Source organism: Hypomesus nipponensis, chromosome 25 (assembly GCF_054491055.1).
Source record: "Hypomesus nipponensis isolate SF chromosome 25, ASM5449105v1, whole genome shotgun sequence".
In the NCBI taxonomy this organism is placed as follows: Eukaryota; Metazoa; Chordata; class Actinopteri; order Osmeriformes; family Osmeridae; genus Hypomesus; species Hypomesus nipponensis.
The window spans coordinates 2,262,501-2,290,245 of NC_140385.1; the positions used below are offsets into that span (position 1 = coordinate 2,262,501).

General features: G+C 49.0%; 3 protein-coding genes across 8 annotated transcripts in view; 1 reads left to right on the forward strand and 2 right to left on the reverse strand.

Moving 5' to 3' along the window:
* The window catches only part of LOC146221706 (amino acid transporter heavy chain SLC3A2-like), a 12,144-nt gene extending 334 nt beyond the window's left edge, over positions 1–11,810 (reverse strand). The window contains exons 1-11 of one of the 6 annotated variants that reach the window (XM_084691140.1): positions 11,685–11,775; positions 10,139–10,241; positions 5,947–6,138; positions 5,301–5,491; positions 2,933–3,106; positions 2,643–2,737; positions 2,308–2,447; positions 1,426–1,532; positions 1,043–1,245; positions 848–910; positions 1–727 (exon numbers count right to left, since the gene is read on the reverse strand). The exon at positions 1–727 is cut by the window's left edge and continues 334 nt beyond it. In XM_084691140.1, coding sequence (XP_084547266.1) covers positions 356–727; positions 848–910; positions 1,043–1,245; positions 1,426–1,532; positions 2,308–2,447; positions 2,643–2,737; positions 2,933–3,106; positions 5,301–5,491; positions 5,947–6,137 — 1,536 coding nt within the window. In that variant the 5' untranslated portion in view covers position 6,138; positions 10,139–10,241; positions 11,685–11,775 and the 3' untranslated portion in view covers positions 1–355. The other 5 variants (XM_084691139.1, XM_084691138.1, XM_084691141.1 and 2 more) reach the window with 5 other exon arrangements.
* Positions 8,330–27,556, forward strand: LOC146221707 (tripartite motif-containing protein 16-like protein). The gene is made up of 6 exons (XM_084692068.1): positions 8,330–8,383; positions 11,835–11,930; positions 12,142–12,375; positions 13,993–14,152; positions 26,453–26,512; positions 26,654–27,556. The coding sequence occupies exons 1-6, from the start codon at positions 8,330–8,332 to the stop codon at positions 27,178–27,180; spliced, it is 1,131 nt and encodes a 376-aa protein (XP_084548194.1). The 3' UTR covers positions 27,181–27,556.
* LOC146221708 (scavenger receptor cysteine-rich type 1 protein M130-like) lies at positions 16,312–26,224 on the reverse strand (the record flags this gene model as incomplete). The annotated part of the gene is made up of 12 exons (XM_084691135.1): positions 16,312–16,926; positions 16,998–17,086; positions 17,397–17,726; positions 18,003–18,302; positions 18,429–18,734; positions 19,116–19,415; positions 19,542–19,847; positions 20,229–20,528; positions 20,655–20,960; positions 21,327–21,626; positions 25,581–25,614; positions 26,090–26,224. Coding segments are annotated over 12 exons (2,829 nt in total), but the record flags the coding sequence as incomplete, so codon positions are not given.
* Positions 27,557–27,745: the final 189 nt, after the last annotated feature.

Sequence of the window (27,745 nt, forward strand, 5' to 3'; positions counted from 1 at the left end):
CAAAAAACTATAACAGAATAATTAAAAAAAACAAATGTTTTCAAACACAATTTCAGACTGGGAGTGAGATTAGCTTGGTAGTCATGACAACACGTGGTCCAGACAGACGGTTTGAATGTAACTTCCTCCTCTCTGCCACACCTCCTGGAACACCACATCTGAAGACCACTGTCCTGCATCCCTGCCACTTCCTACAGCCACTTCCTACTGCCACTTCCTACTGGCATCCCTGGCTCTATGGTAGTGTGTGTGTGTGTGTGTGTGTGTGTATAAGTGTGTAATCTGTATGTGTGTATGTGTCTCTACCCTGCTGTAAACTCCCTGTCCTGCCCTCCTCCCCCAGGCCCCTCCACCTCTAGCCCAGGAAGGGGAAGGACAGCAGCACGCCGTGCCCCGCCCCCACCACCACCTGGGCCAGCGGCACGCTGGCGTCGGCCGCCGCGCCCTCCGGGTCGGAGCTGAGCCGGACCCGGGCCTCAACGGGTAGCCCCGCCCCCTCGGCGGGAGGCCCCGCCCCCTGGCCCAGGGACAGGGTGACGGGCTGGGAGCCCCAGTTGATGGCGGTGACGTAGCGCTCGCTCTGGTCCCAGGAGCGCAGGAAGGCCAGGGAGGTGGGGGAGGAGTGGAGCAGGAAGTAGTCCCCGTGAAGGAGGGAGCGCTCCTTCCCCCGCAGGTCGCTCAGGGAGCGGAACCAGGAGCGACTCGTCTGACGCTGAGACCTCAGCTCCTAGAGGAAGGGAGGGGGGTGAGTCTGGGTGTGTGTGGGGGGGGGGGGTGGAAGTGTGTGTGTGGAAGTGTGTGTGTGTGGAAGTGTGTGTGTGTGGAAGTGTGGGGGGGTGTGTCTCACCTCAGCAGTCTTGTTAACAGCAGCTCCTTCCACAGGCGTCTCCTCTGAGTCCCACAGCATAGTCTGAAGACAGGACACACACTACTGTCAATACTAGTACACACACACGGGCCTCCTGTTACCTCTGCCCCCTCTTTTTCTCGTAACACCCTCACTCACACACATTCCCTCACACTCACACACTCACTCACTCACCTTCTGCGTCAGTCCTATCTCGTCTCCGTACATGAAGGCAGGCGTTCCCGGCAGCGTGAGCAGCAGAAGGTGGTTAAGTTGGACCGAACCTGGCAACCCTGAACCTGGCAACCCCAGGTGTTTCCCCTGACCTGCCCCCAGGCCCCAGGCCAGACTGGACTGCTTATGGTCGCCCAGCAACGTCTGGATGGACTTGATGGGTTCTTTACACACACACACACAAACACACATAAATATTGTCTCCCCCTCCTCCTCCTCCTCCTCCTCCCCTCTCCCTCCCTCCCTCCCTCCCTCCCTCCCTCCCTCCCTCCCTCCCTCCCTCCCTCCCTCCCTCCCTCCCTCCCTCCCTCCCTCCCTCCCTCCCTCCCTCCCCTCCTCCTCACCTCCAGGGGTGGTCATCATGTCAGAGAGCAGCAGGTCAGCTCCAGAGGAGTTGAGGAGCTGAGACACAGCTGCGGCATCAATGACTCCTGCTCGGCCAATCAGAGCCCTGGAGGAGCAGGAGGAGAGAGAGGGGAGGGGGGTTAGGAGAGAGAGGGGAGGGGAGGTGAGGAGAGAGAGGGGAGGGGGGGGTGAGGAAAGGGAAGGGAGGGGGGGTGAGGAGAGAGAGGGGAGGGGGGGTGAGGAGAGAGAGGGGAGGGGGGGTGAGGAGAGAGGGGAGGGGAGTTAGGAGAGAGGGGAGGGGGGTTAGGAGAGAGAGGGGAGGGGGGGGTGAGGAAAGGGAGGGGAGGGGGTTAGGAGAGAGGGGAGGGGGGTTAGGAGAGAGAGGGGAGGGGGGTTAGGAGAGAGAGGGGAGGGGGGTTAGGAGAGAGAGGGGAGGGGGGGTGAGGAGAGAGGGGAGGGGGGGTGAGGAGAGAGGGGAGGGGGGGTGAGGAGAGAGGGGAGGGGGGTTAAGAGAGAGTATGTGAAAGTGTTTTTCATTTGGTCATTAACTTAGTTGACCACTAGATGGTGATAGTGAGCCAATACTAAACACCTGCAGTTCACCCTCATCACCACTGGGTGTCAGCACCCTGACACTGCAGTCACTGGGCCTAAACTCTCCTCTCTCCTCTCCCCTTCCACACCTCCTCTGACTCTCCTCCTCCCCAATAAACCCATTGAAGCCCTTTATTTGGTCATTTCTCTCTTCACCTCCTTCCTTCCCCTCTCTTTCTTTCCTTTGTTATTTGTTCTTTATCCTCACCAGGTTCTTCAGTTTTATTTATTGTTTCTTGTGTTCCTAACTTCTTTTACAGTCAGATCGATCTTTGACTTGTCCTCACTTGTTTTTGACTTCCTCGGTCCGGTTGCCCTGGACGACGGCCTGGAGGCCCGCCCACTCTGTGCTGGTTACCGTGGCAACGCTGAAATCGGACAACTGGATTCCGTCCACGCCCATTTGCAGCCAGTGCTTTGAAGCGGACTGGAGAGGGAGAGAGTTTAACACACACACACACACAGATACACACACACACACAGGATAACAAAAATAGGTATTTACAACAAGGCACAAATTGTTCCCTAGTTGACAAACAGAATAAAGTTTGGAAGTCCTGTTATTCAAGGTCGGAAAGCTGTATGCATGTGTGTGTGTGTTCTAGGTGTGTGTGTGTGTTACCTTGAGTTTGTTCAGCACGTCAGCCTGGCTGTCTGGTTCAAACCAAACATTGGTACCCAGGTAGTTAGGAGTCAAGTCCAGGACAACAGACAAACCTGCACACACACACACACATCTATCAATACACCCAACAAACATCCATAATACCTGCACACACACACCTGCCATCAATCAGCATAACTCAATCAACCAAGAAGCTCATTTATAAACACAGCAATCAACCAATCAATCAAGCGATGGGTGGATGTCTGATGGGAACAGCTCCTGGCCCAGCTGGTGTCCCTCCTCACCCTTCTTGTGGGCCTTGTCCAGCAGGCTGCGCAGGTCCTGCTCCGAGCCCTGGGAGGGGTCGATGCTGGCCAGGTCCAGGGTCTCCACCTGGTCGGCCTGGACAGTGTGGAGCGGCCCCAGGATCAGCCCCTTCACCTTCATCTGACCCACGCTGTCCAGCCGCTCTGATACACCTGGGGGGAGGGAGGACAGGGGTGAGAGGGAGGGAGGGGTGAGAGGGAGGGAGGGGTGAGAGGGAGGGAGGGAGGGGTGAGAGGGAGGGAGGGGTGAGAGGGAGGGAGGGGTGAGAGGGAGGGAGGGAGGGAGGGAGGGAGGGAGGGGAGGGAGGGAGGGAGGGAGGGGTGAGAGGGAGGGAGGACAGGGGTGAGAGGGAGGGAGGACAGGGGTGAGAGGGAGGGAGGACAGGGGTGAGAGGGAGGGAGGGGTGAGAGGGAGGGAGGGGTGAGAGGGAGGGAGGGGTGAGAGGGAGGGAGGACAGGGGTGAGAGGGAGGGAGGGGTGAGAGGGAGGGAGGACAGGGGTGAGAGGGAGGGAGGACAGGGGTGAGAGGGAGGGAGGACAGGGGTGAGAGGGAGGGAGGGGTGAGAGGGAGGGAGGACAGGGGTGAGAGGGAGGGAGGGGGGGAGGACAGGGGTGAGAGGGAGGGAGGGGTGAGAGGGAGGGAGGACAGGGGTGAGAGGGAGGGAGGGGTGAGAGGGAGGGAGGGGTGAGAGGGAGGGAGGACAGGGGTGAGAGGGAGGGAGGACAGGGGTGAGAGGGAGGGAGGACAGGGGTGAGAGGGAGGGAGGGGTGAGAGGGAGGGAGGGGTGAGAGGGAGGGAGGGGTGAGAGGGAGGGAGGACAGGGGTGAGAGGGAGGGAGGACAGGGGTGAGAGGGAGGGAGGACAGGGGTGAGAGGGAGGGAGGGATGAGAGGGAGGGAGGACAGGGGTGAGAGGGAGGGAGGGGTGAGAGGGAGGGAGGACAGGGGTGAGAGGGAGGGAGGGGGGAGGGAGGGAGGACAGGGGTGAGAGGGAGGGAGGACAGGGGTGAGAGGGAGGGAGGGGTGAGAGGGAGGGAGGGGTGAGAGGGAGGGAGGACAGGGGTGAGAGGGAGGGAGGACAGGGGTGAGAGGGAGGGAGGACAGGGGTGAGAGGGAGGGAGGGGTGAGAGGGAGGGAGGGGTGAGAGGGAGGGGAATGAGAGGGGAGAAGAGGGGAACAGGGAGAGCTAAAAAAAAAAGGGAGAGAGGACGAGAGAAGGAGACATGGAGCTAAAGAAAGGAGGAGAAAGAAGGTGACCTAAAACATGTAAAAAAGAGAAAGAGGCAGGAAAGAAGGGAAGGGAAGAGAAGTGAGAGTCAGGATGGGTCTTAGAAAGGGCAGCGTGTGAGAGAGGTGGACAGACAGAGAGAAGGTGAGAGAGGAGAAGAGAGGGGGAAACAGACGAGAGCCGTTTCAGAGGTGAGATGTTGACTCTGGACAAGTCTGTGTGAAGACTGCGAGGGAGGGAGGGAGGGAGGGAGGGAGGGAGGGAGGGAGGGAGGGAGGGAGGGAGGGAGGGAGGGAGGGAGGGAGGGAGGGAGGGAGGGAGGGAGGGAGGGAGGGAGGGAGGGAGGGAGGGAGGGAGGGAGGGAGAACTGGCTGTACCAAACCTTCAAGGATCAAAGAGGATCACGGACTTTGAAAAGCACAAGAAAGGGACTTTAAACACAGGTGACACCCCGCCCCCCCCCCCCCCCCCAACACACACACAGATAACAGACACACACACAAAGCTAACACACACTATTATTGGACCATTACCAGGAAGGAAGGAAGTACAGAAAGGCGCCCAAAAGGAGAGCACTCAGTTGGCTGTTAGCCAATAAGGGAAATGAAAATGACACAAAGGGGAAGTGGCTACGTGACCTTCAGCCATTAGCCTTTAGCCTAGGGTTAGCCTTTAGCCCAGTCAGCATAGACAAGGTCAAGGAGCTAGCTAGCGTTACACCTTTAGCCTAGTCAGCATAGACAAGGTGAGAGAGCTAGCTAGCGTTAGACCTTTAGCCTAGTCAGCATAGACAAGGTCAAAGAGCTAGCTAGCGTTAGACCTTTAGCCTAGTCAGCATAGACAAGGTGAGAGAGCTAGCTAGCATTAGTGGTTAGCCCTCTGTCTAGTCAGCAGACAGTCACAAGACAGTCAGCTTGTAATGACTGACTGTGCTGCAAGCAACACTACCAGCAACCTTACTACTCCCTGCTGACTCATTCCCTTGACCCTAGTGAACACCCCAGTGTCTGTGTGTGTGTGTGTGTGTGTGTGTGTGTGTGTGTGTGTGTGTGTGTGTGTGTGTGTGTGTGTGTGTATGGATCTGTGTGTGTGTGTGTGTGTGTGTACAGTGTGTGTGTACCTTGGAGTCCCTTATCCCCGGTGAAAGCGTCCAGGTCGCTGACCCTGTAGAGGGGCCCCTCGTTCCACCAGTTCATCTCTGGGATGGGCTTACAGCGAGGGGCCTGGACGATGAGCAGGATGGCCCCAGCCAGCATGCCCAGCCAGCCCAGCCAGAACAGCACCAACAGAGCCCAGCGGGTACGCACCCACCTGGAGGGAGGGAGGGAAGGAGGGAGGGAGGGAGGGAGGGAGGGAGGGAGGGAGGGAGGGAGGGAGGGAGGGAGGGAGGGAGGGAGGGAGGGAGGGAGGGAGGGAGGGAGGGAGGGAGAAAAGAGAATGAGAGCAGTAGAGTGGAAGAGTGGGGGGTAGACAGGGAGAGAGGGCGAGAGAAGGGGGGAGGGAGGACAGAGGGGGAAAAAGGGAGGGGAGAGAGGGGAAGGGAGGGTGGAAGGGAAATGTTGGGGAGAGAGAAAGACAGAAGGGTGAAGAGGGAAAGTGAATTAATCAAGGCAAAAAAATAAATGTAAAAGTTTACTTGTAAATTAGGTACATAAAAAACGTCTGGTGATTTTGATTCTTAATAAACTAGATACCAATGATGGCTATAAAACAAAAAATAAGCCTACAAATTAATCCAAGCGAGCCTACAATTTAGTCCTACTTACCCAGGCGTCCCTGCCACTTTCATCAGCTCTTCCTTGGACAGTCCCGTGAATTTAACATCCTCGTCCGGTACCTTTAACTTGACACTCCCGTTCTTCTCGGTCCCCGGTGAATCCCTGGTCATCGGCAGTTTTTCCTGATCCAACTCGTTCAGTTCGACTTCTTTCATGTCGACTTCGGTGTTTTTGCTCATCCTGGATCCGTTAAAATTGTATTATTTTAGAACGCAAAAGTTCAAGATTAGTTTTCATTGCTTATCAAAAAGCTGATATAGTTATTCAAAGTATTTAGACAACCTTCGCTACTTGCCTCAGAGGACAAGGAGTCGTGTGCACTGCTAATAAATTGAATTAGTTAATTTTGAAACGACGGACAGATGTGTAGAATTCGGGGAAATTAACCAAAAAGACACACCAAGCACCTGTTTTTTTCTGAAAAATATCACCGTCGCCACTGACATTAGTTTGCTGAAAGTTACCTACTGTTATTTTAATACATCACTGACACAGCCAACCAAAAACACTGGTACTACTGACATGTTGTGGAGAAATAAAAGTGTTGTGCTAGCTAACAAAAAATACAGATAGCCAGAGCTAACGTTAGCCCTAGCTAGCCAGCTAGCTACAGATCAATCGATCTGTCTGTAACTAGTTGGCAGCGCGTGGATGATAAATATGATGCATCCATCAGTGAGTAATGACGCCAATAATCCTGTTCAAGTTGTAGAATTAGGCTATTATTTTAAACATTAAACTGTTGGAAATTCTGATTAAAAGTACCTCCTGGAAATGTGTTCAGTCCCCAAATTTGTATCGTTGTCAGAAAGGTTATTTTTTTATCCTTAACTTGTGCTGCATTTATGAGCGTTACAGTGGAGACGGGAGGCGGACGCTTTTTATACAGCGGTGTGTCCGCGTTTTTCCGCCCACCATTTAAGGACGTGCCACTAAAACCAGTTGACTAGTCCAGTTTTATTAGAAAATGAACAACTACAGAAAAAAATAATGTGTGTATTCCACCTATTGTGGTCAATTGGATCATTTATATCAAAGAACATCTATATTTTATGTTTTACGTGGTCTTTGTTGCGATGAAACGCACGCAATCCACCTTAATCTTAACTAGGAATGTCACAAGCAAGCAAAATGTCTTATCTCTGGGAACAGGCGAAAGTGACAGTGCAACAGTGCAACAGTGAAAAACTAAATTGAGAAGTCCGTTTTAAAATATTTTACATATTTTCCATATTTATACGGAAATTCCTCTAGGTAAACTTACTGTGGGTTGCTTTAAATAAAAGCTTTGTCTAAATGTATATGTTAAAGACTTTTAGGTGATCAAGAATAACACCATAGGACACTGAAGTAAGACCATAAAATTATGTAAGGATATGTACTGTACGCAAAGTCCGAAACCAAGCCTTACCTTTGGTTCTTAGCATCCTGATAAGATTATCCTTACGTGTCCTAAAGACATAACTGTAGGCTACATATTACTACATCCTGTGTGTGTATCAATAACTATATGTAGCCTAACAATGAACTAATCTCCTTGGAGTAGCATTTAACATCATAAAAAAATGTATGTTTATCAACAGTTTATAAATACAGTGTGGTGACTGTGGTAGAAGCCTAAATATGCTGCAGATCGTTGCTTGCCTCAGACCGCCAAAATAGTATAGCACTTGTGATCTACCGCTGCACTGGTACGTCTCTTCGGATAAAAGCGTCTGCTAGATGAATACAATGTCAATTTGCAATCCTGATGTTATGGTTTTCCAGTCACTTATAGATTCAATATTACATTTGTAATTGATAACTTTCTGGGTCGCAGACATGGAGCCTAAGGCTGTTGCAGAGAGGAATAGAGAGAGGGGAGGAAGGGATAGAGAGAGGGAGGGATTGAATGGTGAGATATGAGAAGTTAAATGGCAGGCTGACAGGAGAGGTCATTCAAATAATCTATATTCTACCTTTGTTCTCCTTCCTTCGCTCCTTCAGGAGGTGAAAGTGTATTTGTGTAATGAGCTGGTTTTGTTATCTGATCAATATAATCTGGTCCTACAGGCATGTCTCCCTTGTCTCTCTCTCTCTTCCTCTCTCTCTCCCTTCAATTCCCCCTCTTTCTCTCTCTCTCTCTCTCTCTCTCTCTCTCTCTCTCTCTCTCTCTCACACACACACACACACACACACACACACACGCAGCTGGGTTCTGTAAGGGGATGGAGGTGCATAACTAGGACTCATTTCCCAGAGCTCAGAAAGAGAATGAAAAAGGAGGGGTGAGGGAGGTGGGGTGAGGGAGGTGGGGTGAGGGGAGTGGGGTGAGGGGAGTGGGGTGAGGGAGGGTGAAGGAGACATTCCTTTGAGTGAGGGAGAGGGAAAGATGCCTCAGAAACATCCCTCCGTTCACAGTTCCTGTGTGATCCTGGTGGGCTGGGTCAGTGAAAGGAAGATGGAGGGAGGAAGGAGAGGAGAGGAAAGAGAGGTGGACAGGAAAAAAGAGCAGGAGGAGAGAGAAACTCCACTGTTATTCTTTGGGCTGACAAGTGTCCCCCTTTTCTCCCTCTGTCCCTCTCTCTGTCCCTCCCCCTCTCTCTGTACCTCCCCCCCTCTCTGTCCCTTCCACTTCCTCTCCTCCCCCCACGTCTCTCTCTAATCCTATCTGTCTGATCCACCCTACATTAGTTTATTTTCTCAGAGACACAGAGAGACCAGCACACACACACAGAGGCATTCCTGCGTAAACACACACACACACACACACAGCAGTGACCCAGGGCAGGGACTTGGTCTTGTGGATCGTGGTTTGATGTGTTTATGATCTCAGACGCCAGCTGACCCTCCCCTTATGTAATACTGGACTCTCCCCTCACCCTCTTCCTCACCCCTACACCCCCCTAAACCCTCCTCCTCACCCCTACACCCCCCTCCTCACCCCTACACCCTCTGCTCACCCTCTTCCTCACCCCTACACCCTCTGCTCACCCTCTTCCTCACCCCTACACCCCCCTACACCCTCCTCCTCACCCCTACACCCTCCTCCTCACCCCTACACCCCCCTACACCCTCTTCCTCACCCCTACACCCCCCTACACCCTCCTCCTCACTCCTACACCCTCCTCCTCACCCCTACACCCCCCTACACCCTCCTCCTCACCCCTACACCCTCTGCTCACCCTCCTCCTCACCCCTACACCCCCCTACACCCTCCTCCTCACCCCTACACCCCCCTACACCCTCCTCCTCACCCCTACACCCTCCTCCTCACCCCTACACCCCCCACCCCTCCCTACTGCTTCTCACCATCCCTCCTCACCCCTTCTCATCCGTCCTCACCAACCCTCATTCTTCTCTCCCCCTTTTCTCTCCCCCCTCCCATCCCCTCCCCCTCCTCTCCCCTTCCTCTCTCCCCCCTTCCTCTCTCCCCCTCCTCTCTCCCCCTTCTCTCTCCCCTCCTCTCTCCCCTCCTCTCTCTCCCTCCTCTCCCCCTCCTCTCTCCCCCTCCTCTCTCCCCTCCTCTCTCCCCTCCTCTCTCTCCCTCCTCTCCCCCTCCTCTCTCCCCTGCCTCTCCCCCTCCTCTCTTCAGAAAACAATGGCAGAATGTTCCGCGTGACAGACCCCTGAATGCTGGCTCCTTTCCTGTGATCTGCTGGGAGAATTACAAACAGCCCAGTTCCCACACACACACACACACACACACACACACATACACACACACGTACACTGACCCCAGAGGCACAGCGGATTACAACTTCAAAAACTCATCTCTGAAGCTCTCAGGATTTACTCTGTCTGTTCTGGTGAGGTAGAGCGTTCATCTCTACGTTTTAGAACTCTCTCTCTCTCTCTCTCTCTCTCTCTCTCTGCTCTGGTCAGGCGGAACGGTCATCCCCTCTATGTTCTAGAGACCCAACATTCTTTACCAGATCCTCGTTCTGGAATGTGTAACCTTCACTTGGATATGAAGTGATCGTCATTCACACACGGCGCAGAAAGAAAACGATCTCCTTCTCTCTTTTATCACCCCTCCCTCCCTCTCTTTCCCTCCCCCTCTCTCCTCTCCACCGCTCTCTTCCCCTGTAAAGAAACACCTGATATTTAGTTTCTCTTCTGGGTTAAACATCACAGTCAGATCAACCGGAGAAAGAGAGACTGTATATACATGTAGTGAGTGAGTATCAGTGTGTTTTACCCTTGTGTCTGGACACTGCAGCTCTCTAGAAGTCTTCTTGGTGACTGGATAATGGAAAGACACAGAGCGCCCTCTAGTGGTGAAGCTGGCCAATAACACTGGCCTGCATCCAAAAACAACACTTTACCTGCACATACCAGCACAAACTGAGCACAAACAATTGAGCCTTTTTAAAGTTAATTTGGAGCATGTTGGGATGCTAAGTGACCAATCAAATATTATTTAGTATCTAAAAAATGATACAACCCAAACAAACACTAACTGCAATATAGCAATAAACAAACAAATAAATGCAATATAGCAATATCTGCTGAACTCTTCAACTTTTCCTTCGATTTTACAGATCAGCCACCATGAAAAAACACAGCTGTGTTACTTTCTGTGTTGGGCTTACCCCATCTAACCCGTATCATTCACAATGGCCGGGTTTCCCAGATTCGTTATGAAGCTCTGAACGCTAAGAGCTTCTTAGGAGCGTTCTAAGAGCGTTCTATAGCGTTCTTAGAAAACAGTTGTAAAAGTTGCTAAGCCAATATTAAGCAAAATATTAATAATAACAATAACATATCAATATGTATATATTTTGACTTTTGAAGGGCAGTTGCTCTGGCCTGAAAAAAACCCCCGCAAAAAGAAAAAGAAAAAAAAGAGCCTGCCTACTAATGATAATAATTAATGTAACTTGATGATGATTTTTCATTTGTTATACATTTCTACACCTTAAAACTCACCTTTTCTGACAACGTCAAAGCAGTTTTTTATCAACACAGAATAAAACAACCGTGACCGTCTCTTAAGTGCAAGAAAATTAAGGCTCAGGTGGTGGTCGCGTGCAGTACCACAAAGTAAACAGAGTAGGGGGCATACCCCCCACCCCCTTATGACTTCCACTCTCGTTGCCCATAGGCTTATCGATCGGAAGTGAATAAGGCTACTTTATGAAATGTTTCGGGTGGCGATTTTTTAAATCTAGGTCTACATACAATTCTGCAGCTGTTTAAATTCACTATTAAGTATTTATTTATTTTCCTCGGAGGGGCACTTTGACTCGAGGAGGGCAAACGGGCAGTTGCCCGGGCAACCTTAGCCATAGCGTGTGCACATCCCTGGTAAGATCAACAGTTAAGTCTTGAGACCCCTCTTTAAGGATCCAAAACTATCACATGAGCACAGAACACTAGGCAGCTCATATTACAGAATGCTGCACATTTTAAGGACTGTCTGCAGTGAATGTGTCTGACCAATCACGGTGGGTGTGGACCGCCTGGTCCAAAAATAAAACAGTTTATCAGCTAAACAGTGTCTGGTAGAAAACACACAACAGTGTGTAAATTCAACAACACGACACTTACTGAGGCGACTGGAGCCAGTCAAACGTTTATCGTGATTAGACAGGAAGTATAAAGGTAAGCTAGCTCCAAGTGTTAAGTTATCTAAGCTAGCAAGCTAACATTAGTATTCTGCCTCTGTACCCAAACTACTCAGAAATCTCTCCACCCCTCACACAAAGCTACATTCTCTCGTGATAAACAAGATCGAGACTGACCTTATTAAGCTATGTAGCTAATGGCTGTACTGGACATGTTTAGCAGCTGTGTTCAGTGTTGGTGTTCAGTGTGTTCTGACAGAGGTCCTCTCCACCCGAGTCCTGTACTGTAACTCCTACTGTGTTGTGGTCATGTGTGTTGTTCTCCAGGACAAGCTGGTCCTGAGTCAGCAGGAAGTCCAGCAGAGAGTCCAGCAGAGAGAGAAGGAGCTGAAGGAGCTCCAACAGGCTGTGGAGTCTTTCAAGGTCAGCATCAGGATCTCCACTACTGGAGCTGTGCTACTGGGAGATACCTGGATAGGACAGGTGGACTCTCTACATTCAGGAAGACTGCTGTCACTGGAGGGACATCTGGAATTATTTCTGTCTCTCTTTCCCTTTCTTTCTCTCTCTGCTCCCTCTTACTCCCTCTCCTCTTTCCTTCTCTCCCCTTTCTCCCCCCCCTCCCTCTCTCCAGCGCTCTGGCCAAGCAGCAGTGGAGGACAGTGAGAGGATCTTCACTGAGCTGATTCGCTCCATTGAGAGAAGGCGCTCTGAGGTGAAGGATCTGATCAGAGCCCAGCAGGGGGCAGCAGTGAGTCAGGCTGAAGGACTGCTGGAGAGACTGGAGCAGGAGATAGCTGAGCTGAGGAGGAGAGACGCTGAGCTGGAGAAGCTCTCACACACAGAGGACAACATCCACTTCCTCCAGGTAACTAGACTACCCTGGCAGCTCAGATCTGAAGCCACACTCACTGTCTGATCATCTATGTAGGATCTCTGCTTAAAGGTGACATGACATGCTGTTTTTGGATGCTTTTATATAGGCCTTAGTTGTCCCCTAATACTGTATCGGAAGTCTTTCTCCCGAAATTCAGCCATGGCGCAGAATTATAGCCACTACAAGTAGTCCCACAATCAGCTTTCCTCAGAACGCGCTGTTTCTGTGTCTGTAGCTTTAAATGCTAATGAGGAGGAGAGGGGCGGCAACATGCACCGATGTTTACAGGATGTATCGCAATGGCTCGTTGCCCCCGTTGCTGTAAAATGCCTAGAATTTAGCCATTCTCATCTGATCACCCTGGTTTGCAGAGGTGCACACTCAGTCATTTCAATGTGGAGAAAGGGGGATATCGCGAGCCATAACACCAACAGCAGTGTACAACACTCGCGTTACAGCGTTTGTATTCACACACACACTTGATGCCATTTATCTTTACGTTAGCAACAGTAACTCAGCTGTTCGCTGCAGAGCTAATGTTACAGCCACATTCTAAGGGTAGCAAGCTAGGTAACCATATACAGTAAAGCAACAAAATGATATAGCGTTAGTTAACTTACTTGTCCAAGGTTTGTAGCTTGACCAAGGAGATTTAGTAATGATCCAGAATTTAATTTCAGCGAGGCCAGCTTTGAGTTGGCTCAAGTTGAGGAAATGTTTGGCGCAGACATACAACACTTTGGGAAGTTGTGTCGGCGCATTTCCAGCGAAAATACAATTAAGATGGGGTTGTGCAGAGGCTCGGATGAAGGAACAAAAAAGGATGTGTGCTTGCATTTGAATATCCAAGCACTGAGCAACTGTTATGCTTCGTTTGTTTGCTCGCCATGATGTCTCTCAAGAAAAAACCGATATCGCACTCGCCCTTGCACGGTGGTAGCTCAGTTCCTCATGGGCGGGCCAGATGATCTGGTCGGGCATAGCAGAAAGAGGGGAGGTAACCTTCCCCCTATCTACGTCACTAGGGGGAGATTTTCAAACAGCGCAATTGAGCCTTCATTTTGTCAAAGGCGGAGAAGAACACGCAGGGCTTGGTTTACACTTATCGAAAATTCTAGCCACTGGGGGACCAAAGGCAGGCTAGGGGAACTCATATTAATGTTAAATAACCTCATAAAATGAAGTTTTCATGTCATGTCACCTTTAACCTGTGTGTCTGTCCATCTGTCATTCTTACATTTACATTTAGCAGACGCTCTTATCCAGAGCGACTTACAGTAAGTACAGGGACATTCCCCCTGAGGCAAGTAGGGTGAAGTGCCTTGCCCAAGGACACAACGTCATGTGGCACAGCCGGGAATCGAACTGGCGACCTTCTGATAACTAGTCCGACTCCCTCACCGTTCAGCCACCTGACTCTGATTCTTCCATCTGTCTCTCTCTCTCTCCCCCCCCCCCCCCCCCCCCCCCCTCTCTCTCTCTCTCTCTCTCTCTCTCTCTCTCTCTCTCTCTCTCTCCCTCTCTCTCTCTGTCTCTCCCTCTCTCCCTCTCTCTCTCTCTCTCTCTCTCTCTCTCTCTCTCTCTCTCTCTCTCTCTCTCTCCCTCCAGAAGTACCAGTCTCTCTCCAGTACCAGTGCATCTTCAGATGTCCCCAGCATCTCTGTTCCTCCTCTTCAGTACTTCAAACACGTGACTGAGGTGGTCTCTGAGCTGAGAGACAAACTAGAGGAGCTGATCCAGAGAGAGTGGTCCAACATCTCCACCACAGGTGAGCTGGTTAAACACAGCAGGTCTGGAGGTACAGCACATTAAGCCTCATGGACAAACATCATGTGATAGGACAGACACCTGTTACATAAGCACATGTTTTGATCAACTTGGTAAGGTAGTGTACGTGTGTGTTGTACCGTCTGTGTGTGTTTGTGTATGTTTGTGTGTGGGGCCAATGGTGAGTGTATAAATATCTGTGTGTGTATATAAATATACAGTATGTGTGTGTGTGTCTCCAGTCTCCCTGGTGGATGTGTTCCTGCCTCCAGAGCCCAAGACCAGAGCAGACCTCTTATCATGTGAGTCTCTGAAGTGTCCAGGTCTCTCTCCACTGACACGTGTTGAATGATGAATCTGATCCAGAACAACAGCAGCTTTAACATGGGGACACATGAATGGACGTGTTATTAACTCTGATCTGGTCTCTGCTCTGCTCCCAGATTCCTGTCAGCTCACTCTGGACCCAAACACAGCACATAGAAACCTCTCTCTGTCTCAGGAGAACAGGAAGGTGACACATGTACAGAAGCAGCAGCCATTTCCTGACCACCCAGAAAGGTTCACCTACTACAGGCAGGTGCTGTGTAGAGAGGCTCTGTCTGGACGCTGTTACTGGGAGGTGGAGATGAGAGGTGACTATGTTGACATAGCAGTCTCATATAAAGACATCATCAGAACAAACTGTTACTCTTTCTTTAGTTACAATAACAAGTCCTGGAGGTTACGCTGCTCTAGTGATGGTTACACGTTCAGACATAACGATGTTGTTACTGCAGTACCAGGCCTTCAGTCCTCCAGAGTAGGAGTGTACCTGGATCACAAGGCAGGTACTCTGTCCTTCTACAGTGTCGTCTCTGACACAGTGACCCTCCTCCACAGAGTCCAGACCACCTTCACCCAGACACTCTACCCTGGGATTAGACTTTATAACCATGGTGACAGTGCAGAGATTATGAAGCTGTGGTAGAGGGTCTTGTAGAGGAGTGATACCTTCATACCATCATACAGAACCCTGTCATTGTTGTAGTTGGTTTATAATCATTGTTCTTTTGTGTGGAAACTGCAAGTGCAGCTCGGATCTAAGACGGATTCGAGAGACCGCAGATAGAGTGCGGCTAGTCTGGTTTGTCATATGTTTTAGATCTATTACTTTTATCATTTGTATTATTGTTTTTGTTGATTTTATGTAAAGCACCTGCAATTCTTGTATGAAATGTGCTATATAAATAAGTCTTACTTACTTACTTGTATAATTACTGCTCTTTCACCTTGATGATTGTATATGATCATTTAGTCTTGGCTTTACTGGACAATAGAAATCACTGTCTACTTCCTGTCCTGCTACTCAGTAAATAGAGTTTTAACTAACAATGTGTTGTAATGTTTGCTTATCTTTTCCCCTCCCTCCCTCCCTCCCTCCCTCCCTCCCTCCCTCCCTCCCTCCCTCCCTCCCTCCCTCCCTCCCTCCCTCCCTCCCTCCCTCCCTCCCTCCCTCCCTCCCTCCCTCCCTCCCTCCCTCCCTCCCTCCCTCCCTCTTCCTCTCAGTGCAGTAACAAAGATTCCTCATGTCATGCATGCTGCAGTGAAGGCAGGGAGCACTTCCCCATGTACATCCATTCCGCCAATGTTAAACCATTTGTCATGTGTTAGGAAAAAAATTGTGAAATCATTCTCGTTAGTGTCTTGACTGAACTTTGTCTCTCTCCCTGTCTCTCTCTCTCTCCCTGTATCTCTCTCCCTCTCTCTCCCGGTTCCTCTCTCTCTCCCTGTCTCTCTCTCCCTGTATCTCTCTCTCCCTGTATCTCTCTTACAATGTATAACAGTCATATGTGCAGTAACACAAGTATTTACCAGTATAGGGCAGTTTTCATACACTATCAGTTATCTCTTCAGTTTCCTGTGATGCATTTCCACACCTCGTACAGCTTATCTGCTTTCATACTTTATATCTCTGGAACCATCTTCCAGCTCATGTTAGAGTCACACATACACATGCACATGCACAAGCACACACAAATACCTCCCCTGGTATTAGGAACATGTTAGCTGTATACGCCCCCACCTTGGCCCCCCTCCTGTCAGGAGTCTCCAAGGCAACCACTGCCGGTGAGTAAATGACTGTTGTAAAATGACAACACTGACTAGTTCTTCATTTGAACATTATTTATTAAAATTCTCAGGAGGCCAGGAGAACAAATTCAAATCCTCATAACTATTTGCCCTCTAAACACACCACCCCTCGTAATCTTACTCTGAACCGAAAACTGAAAATCTTATTCCTATTAAAAACGACATAAAAAAACACTTACAAATATCAGCAAGCTAAAAAAGAAATATTAAACACTCAAATGCTGTTGCCATGACAATTGCGAAAATAAAAAGCAGCAGGGGAAAAAATATCACTTTTTTTTTTTTACACTTTTACAATAAAAACAATCATAACAAAATGAACTGTTATCACATTAAAATGTGTTAATAAGTAAAGCAAAAGTTGTAAAAGCTTGATTCATAAAATGATCATTGTAAAAATGAAGGAATTCAAAACTTTTTTTTAAATGGTGTTGCAAGCAGATCCAGGATCAGCCCAGCTTCCCTCAGTGCTCTCAGTCACCATTGGCAGGGACTCCATGACTGACCTCAGATCAGCGTCTAGACAGCACTCTCCTCCTGCTCCATCCTCTGGGCTGCTCTCTCCTCTCCTGGCCCAGATTCAGCACTGGAATGCAGGGAGACCAGCTCCATGCTCCCCCTCTCTGCAGGCTTCCTGGGGGTCTGGAGAGACACAACAGAGTCAGGAAAAGGGGGAGGAAGGACAAATGTCCCTGGTAAACAAACTACAGTACCTTAAAGTACAGATAGAGGGCAGTGCTGGGCGTCAGCAGAGTCAGCAACACCACCACCACTCTAATGATAAAAGCTGGCAGAGGATTGGCTGGAACAGAAACACAGCGACTCAGGAGATAGATAATCATCAGATCAACTTCCAAGGTAAAGACACATCCTGTACCCTCCATCTCCAGTCTAAAGTGCAGCTACTTGTTTTTAGTGTGGAGATGAGCAGTAACCTAGGTGACTGCTACTGACACATCCTGGGGTTACTCCCAGATCACCACAGGACTCACATGACTGACAGTTAGATCCACACAAGACCAACCACAACTATTATTCCAAAAAATGTAAGCAACCTTAACGACCGACTAAAACGTTGCAGGTTGTGGTTCTGAAAATCTATTCTCACCTACCTGCAACAGTGAGAGAGAGGAGCTCACTCTCAGAGGTGAAGTAATGAGAGAAAATGTAGACTTCATAAACACAGCTGTAGTTCCCTTGGTGGGCGTGGTCTGCAGCAGGAAACAGGAAGTTGGCAGAGTGATTGACAGCTGTGAGGGTGTGTCTCAGGGTTGTGTTGGAGCCAGTGAAGGTGAGTTGGAAGGAGCCTCCTGGGTACTGTGGCTGGATGGAGCAGGTGATGGTGAAGCTGTGGTCCCTGAACACCTGCAGCCCCTGCTGATGGTCCTGGGAGACCCCCAGCATGGAGGAAGACAGGGAGATACCAGGCTGCAACAGGAGATCTGCAAACAAAGGGAACGTGGAAGGGGAAAGCAGAAGAGCAGGTGAGGTACTTCTCTTATTGAGCTGTGATGATAACATCGGCATGGCAACCATGTACAACAGCGTCACATGACACCTGTGGTGGTTCCTGATTACACCAGTAGGGGGCAGTAATCTGTTGAAAAACTTAGAAACATTCTATAAAGGTCTAGTTTCTTAGAATGCACTGACAAAAATAGTGACTTGGTTTGACTACCAAGATCCCCAGGTGAATGTGACAACATTGTGTGTGTTACCTGAGCAGATCATTTCTACCATAGAGGAAGTGTTGCCTCCTTCCCTCACGTGTCCACACTCCCTCAGAGCAGACTCAGTCCCAGCACAGGTAGAGTCAAACTCCCATACAGGACGAACTTCATCACCACGATATTTTCTTGTTGAAACAGCAGATCCACAGTCCAGCTGTCTGCACACTACAGCTGCCTGCTTCATGCTCCAGGTAGACACACTGTACAGTTGTCTCCACTCTTCCTGGTGTTTGATCTCCACTCTGCCAGCACAGCGACTACCTCCATCCACCAACCTCACACCAAAACCTGGAGAGACAGGAGACAGTCAGGTCCTCTGACTCTGCATCTTAACAAAACACTGCTCTCATCTTTCCCATAATCTCTCTGTGAGTGAGAAACTGATGTTGAGAGACAAACTGCTTCTTCCAGTACCTGAGCAGGTGAGTCCAACAGCACTGCCAGGTGAGCAGGTGTTTCTAACTGAGTCTGAGGTGTCACAGTCCAGGAGACGGGACTCCTCGCCTCCACACTGGAACTCTTTATCCCAGAGTGGACCTTTCCCTTCTCCATAGAGCGCCCCCTGGAGGGCTGAAGGAGCCCCACAGCCAAGCTCCCGACAGACCACCTCTGCATCCAGCCTGTCAAAGTCAGCTTCACACACTGAGATCCATGACTGATCAGACCTCACCTCCACTCTGCCAGAGCACCAAGTAGCTCCCTCCACAAGCCTCACAGACTCTGGAGGAAGAGAGAAGGTCAGTAAGGACATGCAGACAGAACACCACCAATACACCTATGTGCTTAATAAACAGGACTGGTTCCATTCATATTCTCTTTTATGCAAGATTAATCTCTTGACAAGACATCATCCTTGAATTCATTAAAACAAGAAAACCCAACATAGCAATAATAGTTATGGACTGTAATCTATGGTAATGTTCCGACAGCTATTGAATGGATTATTGTTGTTCCTGAATACACCTGTAGAGGGCAGTAATCTGTTGAAAACCTTAGAACATTTCTGTAAAGGTCTAGTTTCTTGGAATGTACTGACAGAAATAGTGACTTGGTTTGACTACCAAGATCCCCAGGTGAATGTGACAACATTGTGTGTGTTACCTGAGCAGATCACTTCTACAATAGAGGAAGTGTTGACTCCTTCCATCATGCGTCCACACTCCCTCAGAGCAGACTCAGTCCCAGCACAGGTAGATGCAAACACCCATACAGGACGATCTTCATCACCATCATATTCTCTTATTGAAACAGCAGATCCACAGTCCAGCTGTCTGCACACTACAGCTGCCTGCTTCATGCTCCAGATAGACCCACTGTACAGTTGTCTCCACTCTTCCTGGTGTTTGATCTCCACTCTACCAGCACAGCGACTACCTCCAACCACCAACCTCACATCAGGACCTGGAGAGACAGGAGACAGTCAGGTCCTCTGACTCTGCATCTTAACAAAACACTGCTCTCATCTTTCCCATAATCTCTCTGGGAGTGAGAAACTGATGTTGAGAGACAAACTGCTTCTTCCAGTACCTGAGCAGGTGAGTCCAACAGCACTGCCAGGTGAGCAGGTGTTTCTAGCTGAGTCTGAGGTGTCACAGTCCAGGAGACGGGACTCCTCGCCTCCACACTGGAACTCTTTATCCCAGAGTGGACCTTTCCCTTCTCCATAGAGCGCCCCCTGGAGGGCTGAAGGAGCCCCACAGCCAAGCTCCCGACAGACCACCTCTGCATCCAGCCTGTCAAAGTCAGCTTCACACACTGAGATCCACGACTGATCAGACCTCACCTCCACTCTGCCAGAGCACCAAGTAGCTCCCTCCACAAGCCTCACAGACTCTGGAGGAAGAGAGAAGGTCAGTAAGGACATGCAGACAGAACACCACCAATACACCTATGTGCTTAATAAACAGGACTGGTTCCATTCATATTCTCTTTTATGCAAGATTAATCTCTTGACAAGACATCATCCTTGAATTCATTAAAACAAGAAAACCCAACATAGCAATAATAGTTATGGACTGTAATCTATGGTAATGTTCCGACAGCTATTGAATGGATTATTGTTGTTCCTGAATACACCTGTAGAGGGCAGTAATCTGTTGAAAACCTTAGAACATTTCTGTAAAGGTCTAGTTTCTTGGAATGTACTGACAGAAATAGTGACTTGGTTTGACTACCAAGATCCCCAGGTGAATGTGACAACATTGTGTGTATTACCTGAGCAGATCACTTCTACAATAAAGGAAGTGTTGACTCCTTCAATCATGCTTCCACACTCCCTCAGAGCAGACTCAGTCCCAGCACAGGTAGATGCAAACCACCATACAGGACGATCTTCATCACCATAATAATCTCTTATTGAAACAGCAGATCCACAGTCCAGCTGTCTGCACACTACAGCTGCATACTCCATGCTCCAGGTAGACACACTGTACAGTTGTCTCCACTCTTCCTGGTGTTTGATCTCCACTCTGCCAGCACAGCGACTACCTCCAACCACCAACCTCACACCAGAACCTGGAGAGACAGGAGACAGTCAGGTCCTCTGACTCTGCATCCAAATAAAACACTGCTCTCATCTTTCCCATGATCTCTCTGTGAGTGAGAAACTGATGTTGAGAGACAAACTGCTTCTTCCAGTACCTGAGCAGGTGAGTCCAACAGCACTAACAGGTGAGCAGGTGTTTCTAGCTGAGTCTGAGGTGTCACAGGCCAGGAGACGGGACTCCTCGCCTCCACACTGGAACTCTTTATCCCAGAGTGGACCTTTCCCTTCTCCATAGAGCGCCCCCTGGAGGGCTGAAGGAGCCCCACAGCCAAGCTGCCGACAGACCACCTCTGCATCCAGCCTGTCAAAGTCAGCTTCACACACTGAGACCCACGACTGATCAGACCTCACCTCCACTCTGCCAGAGCACAGACCAGCTCCCTCCACAAGCCTCACAGACTCTGGAGGAAGAGAGAAGGTCAGTAAGGACATGGAGAGAAAAGAAACGCCCCCTAAAGGTATGTGCTTATTCATTTTCTTTTTTATGCAAGATTAATGTTTTGAAAATACATCTTCCTTGAATTTATTAAAACAAGGAAAAACCAACATAGCAATAATAGTTATGGACTGTAATCTATGGTAATGTTTCGACAGCTATTGAATGGATTATTGTTTGGTCCTGATTACACCTGTAGGGGGCAGTAGTCTGTTGAAAAACTTAGAAACATTCTATAAAGGTCTAGTTTCCTAGAATGTACTGACAGAAATAGTGACTTGGTTTGACGACCAAGATCCCCAGGTGAATGTGACAACATTGTGTGTGTTACCTGAGCAGATCACTTCTACAATATAGGAAGTGTTGAATCCTTCCTCCACATGTCCACACTCCCTCAGATCAGACTCAGTCCCAGAACAGTCAGAGTCAAACACCCATACAGGACGATCTTCATCACCATCATAAACTCTTGTTGAAACAGCAGATCCACAGTCCAGCTGTCTGCACACTACAGCTGCTTGCTTCATGCTCCAGGTAAACCCACTGTCCAGCTGTCTCCACTCTTCCTGGTGTTTGATCTCCACTCTGCCAGCACAGCGACTACCTCCAACCACCAACCTCACATCAGAACCTGGAGAGACAGGAGACTGTCAGGTCCTCTGACTCTCTCTACAGTCCTGTCCAGAAACAACCTCTAACCTTTTCACACCAGAAACACAGTTGTTTCCCCAGATTGACACAACAAACACAATTTTATGTACTTTTATATCTCAACAACCAGTAGTGCCTAGTTAGTTTGTCATGGTAGAAGGCTCATGTTCTACCAACCTGGAGGTTCATCAGTGACTACAGCCTGGAGAGCTGAGGAGAGAAAAGATCTTCAAAATGACTTTACCTTCATTCATCCACTCATCTGTCATTCATCCACTCATCTGTCTCTTCCCCTCTCCTCTCATCCCTTCCTCTGTCACCCCTCCCTCTGTCACCCCTCCCCTTCTCCCCCTTCCCCCTCTCCCCCCTCCCTCTCACCCCTCCCTCTCCCCCTTCCCTCTCTCACCCCTTCTTCTCTCACTATTCCCCCTCTCCCCCTTCCCCCTCTCCCCCCTCCCTCTCCCCCCTCCCTCTCACCCCTCCCTCTCACCCCTCCCCCTCTCACCTCCCTCTCTCACCCCTCCCTCTCATCCCTCCCCCTCTCACCTCCCTCTCTCACCCCTCCCTCTCTCCCCCCTCCCTCTCTCCCCCTTCCCTCTCACCCCTCCCCCTCTCCCCCCTCCCCCTCACCCCTTCCTCTCTCACCATTCCCTCTCACCTCCCTCTCTCACCCCTTCCTCTCTCACCCCTCCCTCTCTCACCCCTCCCTCTCACCCCTCCCCCTCTCATCTCCCTCTCTCACCCCTTCCTCTCTCACCCCTCCCTCTCACCCCTCCCTCTCTCACCCCTCCCTCTCACCTCTCTCTCTCACCCCTCCCTCTCCCCCTTCCCTCTCTCACCCCTTCTTCTCTCACTATTCCCCCTCTCCCCCTTCCCCCTCTCCCCCTCCCTCTCCCCCCTCCCTCTCCCCCCTCCCTCTCACCCCTCCCCCTCTCACCCCTCCCTCTCACCCCTCCCTCTCTCCCCAGACTTCCCCAGACTGACACAACAAACACAATTTTATGTACTTTTATATCTCAACAACCAGTAATGCCCAGTTAGTTTGTCATGGTAGAAGGCTCATGTTCTACCAACCTGGAGGTTCATCAGTGACTACAGCCTGGAGAGCTGAGGAGAGAAAATATCTTCAAAATGACTTTACCTTCATTCATCCACTCATCTGTCATTCCTCCACTCATCTGTCTCTTCCCCTCTCCTCTCATCCCTTCCTCTGTCACCCCTCCCTCTGTCACCCCTCCCCCTCTCCCCTCTCCCCCCTCCCTCTCCCCCCTCCCCCTCTCCCCTCCCTCTCTCACCCCTGCCTCTCTCACCCCTTCCTCTCTCACTATTCCCCCTCTCCCCCTTCCCCCTCTCCCCCCTCCCTCTCACCCCTCCCCCTCTCCCCCTCCCTCTCCCCCCTCCCTCTCCCCCCTCCCTCTCACCCCTCCCCCTCTCACCCCTCTCACCTCTCCCTCATCCCTCACCCACTCCCCCCTCCCTCTCTCAACCCTCCCTCTACTCCCTCTCTCACCCCTGTATCTCCCACCCCTCCCTCTCAGTCTCTATCTGTATAAACGCAGAAAGACCTAGGACTTGTTGAATTAATTTCGTTGAATGTCTTTAAGTCGAAAATGAAGGAAATTGAGCTGGACTCTCAAAGATGTCAGTGTTTTTAATAGTTTTTTTTTTCCTGGTTACAGAAATGGGTCTATTTAGGATTGTTGCAGTGTGAATTGATTTGCTTTATTTTTTAGTGCTATTTTAATTTTGTCCCTGTGTGTTTGTCTGTAACTGTGGTTCATTGTGCTGCTGCCTGTCTTGGCCAGGTCACCTTTGAAAAATAGATTTTTAATCTCAAAAGGTTATTTCCTGGTTAAATAAAGGTTAAATAAAGGTTAAATAAAAAAAATAAAAAATAAAGCAATAACACTTGACTAATCATTTACCGGTATTTGGCAGTATTTTCAAACGATAGTAGCTAATACAAATATGTAGTAATATAGGACAGTAATATCTACACTAACAAGGTTTGTATGTTATAGATCAGTTATAAAAGACAGGTCTAAAGCAGTATAGGACAGTCATTAAAACAGTATTACATGTGTTTACTGTATCCTACAGTGTTCAGATACAACAGAGCCCTACCTGTGCTCCAGAACATGACCACCAGCATCAGGACAGGGAGCATCTCTCTCTCAGACTGGGTCTCCACTGGGCTGTAGAAGACTTCTGACTGGGGAGTGGACTGAGGGCTGAGGACACAAACTGCTGCTTCACTCCTATCAGTTATGTCTCTTCAGTTTCCTGTGATGCATTTCCACATCTTGTTCAGCTTATCTGCTTTCATACTTATCATACTTTATATCTCTGGAACCATCTTCTAGCTCATGTTAGAGTCACACATACACACACAAACACACACGCACACATGCACACACACACACACACACAAATACCTCCCCTGGTATTAAGAACAACCACTGCCGGTGAGTAAATGACATGTGAAATGACAACACTGACTAGTTCTTCATTTTAATTTTATTTATTAAAATTGTCACGAGGCCAGGAGAACAAATTCAAATCCAAATAACTATTTGCCCTCTTAACACACCACCCATCGTAATTTTATTCTTAACCAAAAATCTTATTTCTATGAAAAACTACATAATAAAACACTTTAAAAAAATTAGTATTAAACACTCAACTGCTGTTTTTTTACACTTTTACAATAAAAACAATCATCACAAAATTACCTGTTATCACATAAAAATGTGTTGATAAGTAAAGCAAAAGTTCATATCATAAAATAATAGTAAAAATAAAGGAATTTGAATAGTTTTTGTAAATGGTGTCGCCAGCAGATCCAGGATCAGACCAGCTTCCTCATAACTATTTCCCCTCTTAACACATCACCCCTCGTAATCTTATTCTGAACCAAAAAACGAAAATTGTATTAATATTTCTATTAAAAACAACATCAAAAAACAGAAGGTACAAGAAATGAAGTATTAAACACTCAACCTACGTTTGTAAAAAAAGCTTTATTCATAAAATCATTGTAAAATTTAAGGAATTTGAACCTTTTTTTTAAATGGTGTTGCTAGCAGATCCAGGATCAGACTAGCTTCCCTCAGTGCTGTCAGTCACCATTGGCAGGGACTCCATGACTGACCTCAGATCAGCGTCTAGACAGCACTCTCCTCCTGCTCCATCCTCTGGGCTGCTCTCTCCTCTCCTGGCCCAGCTTCAGCACTGGAATGCAGGGAGACCAGCTCCATGCTCCCCCTCTCTGCAGGATTCCTGGGGGTCTGGAGAGACACAACAGAGTCAGGGAAAGGGGGAGGAAGGACAAATGTCCCTGGTGAACAAACTACAGTACCTTAAAGTACAGATAGAGGGCAGTGCTGGTCGTCAGCAGAGTCAGCAACACCAGCACCACCACCACTCTAATGATGAAAGCTGGCAGAGGATTGGCTGGAACAGAAACACAGCGACTCAGGAGATAGATAATCATCAGATCAACTACCAAGGTAAAGACACATCCTGTACCCTCCATCTCCAGTCTAAAGTGCAGCTACTTGTTTTTAGTGTGGAGATGAACAGTAACCTAAGTGACTGCTACTGACACATCCTGGGGTTACCCCCAGATCACCACAGGACTCACTTGACTGACAGTTAGATCCACTCCAGACCAACCACAACTATTATCCCAAAAAGTGTGACCAACCCTTATGACAGACTAAAACGTTGCAGGTTGTGGTTCTGAAAATCTATTCTCACTTACCTGCAACAGTGAGAGAGAGGAGCTCACTCTCACAGGTGAAGTTATGAGAGAAAACGTAGACTTCATAAACACAGCTGTAGATCCCTTGGTGGGCGTGGTCTGCAGCAGGAAACATGAAGTTGGCAGAGTGATTGACAGCTGTGAGGGTGTGTCTCAGGGTTGTGTTGGAGCCAGTGAAGGTGAGGTGGAAGGAGCCTCCTGGGTACTGTGGCTGGATGGAGCAGGTGATGGTGAAGCTGTGGTCCCTGAACACCTGCAGCCCCTGCTGCTGGTCCTGGGAGACCCCCAGCATGGAGGAAGACAGGGAGATACCAGGCTGCAACAGGAGATCTGCAAACAAAGGGAACGTGGAAAGGGAAAGCAGAAGAGCAGGTGAGGTACTTCTCTTATTGAGCTGTGATGATAACATCGGCATGGCAACCATGTACAACAGCGTCACATGACACCTGCGGTGGTTCCTGATTACACCTGTCTGTTGAAAACCTTAGAAACATTCTATGAAGGTATAGTTTCTTGGAATGTACTGACAGAAATGGTGACTTGGTTTGACTAGCAAGATCCCCAGGTGAATGTGACAACATTGTGTGTGTTACCTGAGCAGATCACTTCTACAATATAGGAAGTGTTGACTCCTCCCCTCACGTGTCCACACTCCCCCAGAGCAGACTCAGTCCCAGAACAGTCAGATTCATAGTGTTTCTAGCTGAGTCTGAGGTGTCACAGTCCAGGAGACGGGACTCCTCGCCTCCACACTGGAACTCTTTATCCCAGAGTGGACCTTTCCCTTCTCCATAGAGCGCCCCCTGGAGGGCTGAAGGAGCAACAGCTATTTATTTGACCCAAACACGGTAATATAGGGAAAGGGGCTGGATGGACCCAGAGCAAAGAAAGTAAAAGTATGTGACACCCCTATTTTATCTGCCTTCCACCACAAAACTAAGCTAAACTGATACGCCAGCCGGCGCACTTACCAATGTTGTGTGTATAAATTTCTGTGTGTGTATATAAATATACAGTATGTGTATGTGTGTGTGTGTCTCCAGTCTCCACAGTGGATGTGTTCCTGCCTCCAGAGCCCAAGACCAGAGCAGACCTCTTATCATGTGAGTCTCTGAAGTGTCCAGGTCTCTCTCCACTGACACGTGTTGAATGATGAATCTGATCCAGAACAACAGCAGCTTTAACATGGGGACACATGAATGGACGTGTTATTAACTCTGATCTGGTCTCTGCTCTGCTCCCAGATTCCTGTCAGCTCACTCTGGACCCAAACACAGCACATAGAAACCTCTCTCTGTCTCAGGAGAACAGGAAGGTGACACATGTACAGAAGCAGCAGCCATATCCTGACCACCCAGAAAGGTTCACCTACTACAGGCAGGTGCTGTGTAGAGAGGCTCTGTCTGGACGCTGTTACTGGGAGGTGGAGATGAGAGGTGACTATGTTCACATAGCAGTCTCATATAAAGACATCAGCAGAACAGATGTTAACTCTTACTTTGGTAACAATAACGAGTCCTGGAGGTTACGCTGCTCTAGTGGTGGTTACACGTTCATACATAACGATGTTAAGACTGTAGTACCAGGCCCTCAGTCCACCAGAGTAGGAGTGTACCTGGATCACAAGGCAGGTACTCTGTCCTTCTACAGTGTCGTCTCTGACACAGTGACCCTCCTCCACAGAGTCCAGACCACCTTCACCCAGACACTCTACCCTGGGTTTTACATGTTTTACCATGGTGACAGTGCAGAGATTATGAAGCTGTGGTAGAGGGTCTTGTAGAGCAGTGATACCTTCATACCATCATACAGAACCCTGTCATTGTTTTAGTTGGTTTATAAACATTGATCTTTTGTTGTTTAATTCCTGCTCTTTCACCTTGATGATTGTATATGATCATTTAGTCTTGGCTCCACTGGACAATATAAATCACTGTCTACTTCCTGTCCTGCTACTCAGTAAATAGAGTTTTAACAAACGATGTGTTGTAATGTTTGGGTACATGTGCTACCCGCTATTGACATGGAAGTGTTTATAACTGCTGTTGTTTAAGTGATCAGTTCATAGTTGTCTCTCTGCTACTTTGAACTCCTGCTGCTGGTTATAATGGACCTGAACAGCTGAATAAAGACATGTGAAGCTGAAAGACGTCTCTCATTATTTACACTGTAGAAGAAGGATTTGTTTTTCTGACACATCAAGTGTTTAGTCTTTCTCTCTCCCCTCTCCCTTTGTCCCTCTCTCAATCTCTCCCTTTCTCTCTCTCATTCTTTTTGCATATCTTTTCCTCTCTCTCCCCCCTCTCTCTCTCTCTCCCCCCTTTCTCTCTCTCTCC

Bases quoted from the DNA above. Each gene is read 5' to 3' on its own strand.
- LOC146221707 (XM_084692068.1), top strand. From the start codon at position 8,330: ATGCCTCAGAAACATCCCTCCGTTCACAGTTCCTGTGTGATCCTGGTG. The intron at 12,376-13,992 runs GTAACTAGACTA...CTCTCCCTCCAG, and splicing joins ACAACATCCACTTCCTCCAG to AAGTACCAGTCTCTCTCCAG. The intron at 14,153-26,452 runs GTGAGCTGGTTA...GTGTGTCTCCAG, and splicing joins GTCCAACATCTCCACCACAG to TCTCCACAGTGGATGTGTTC.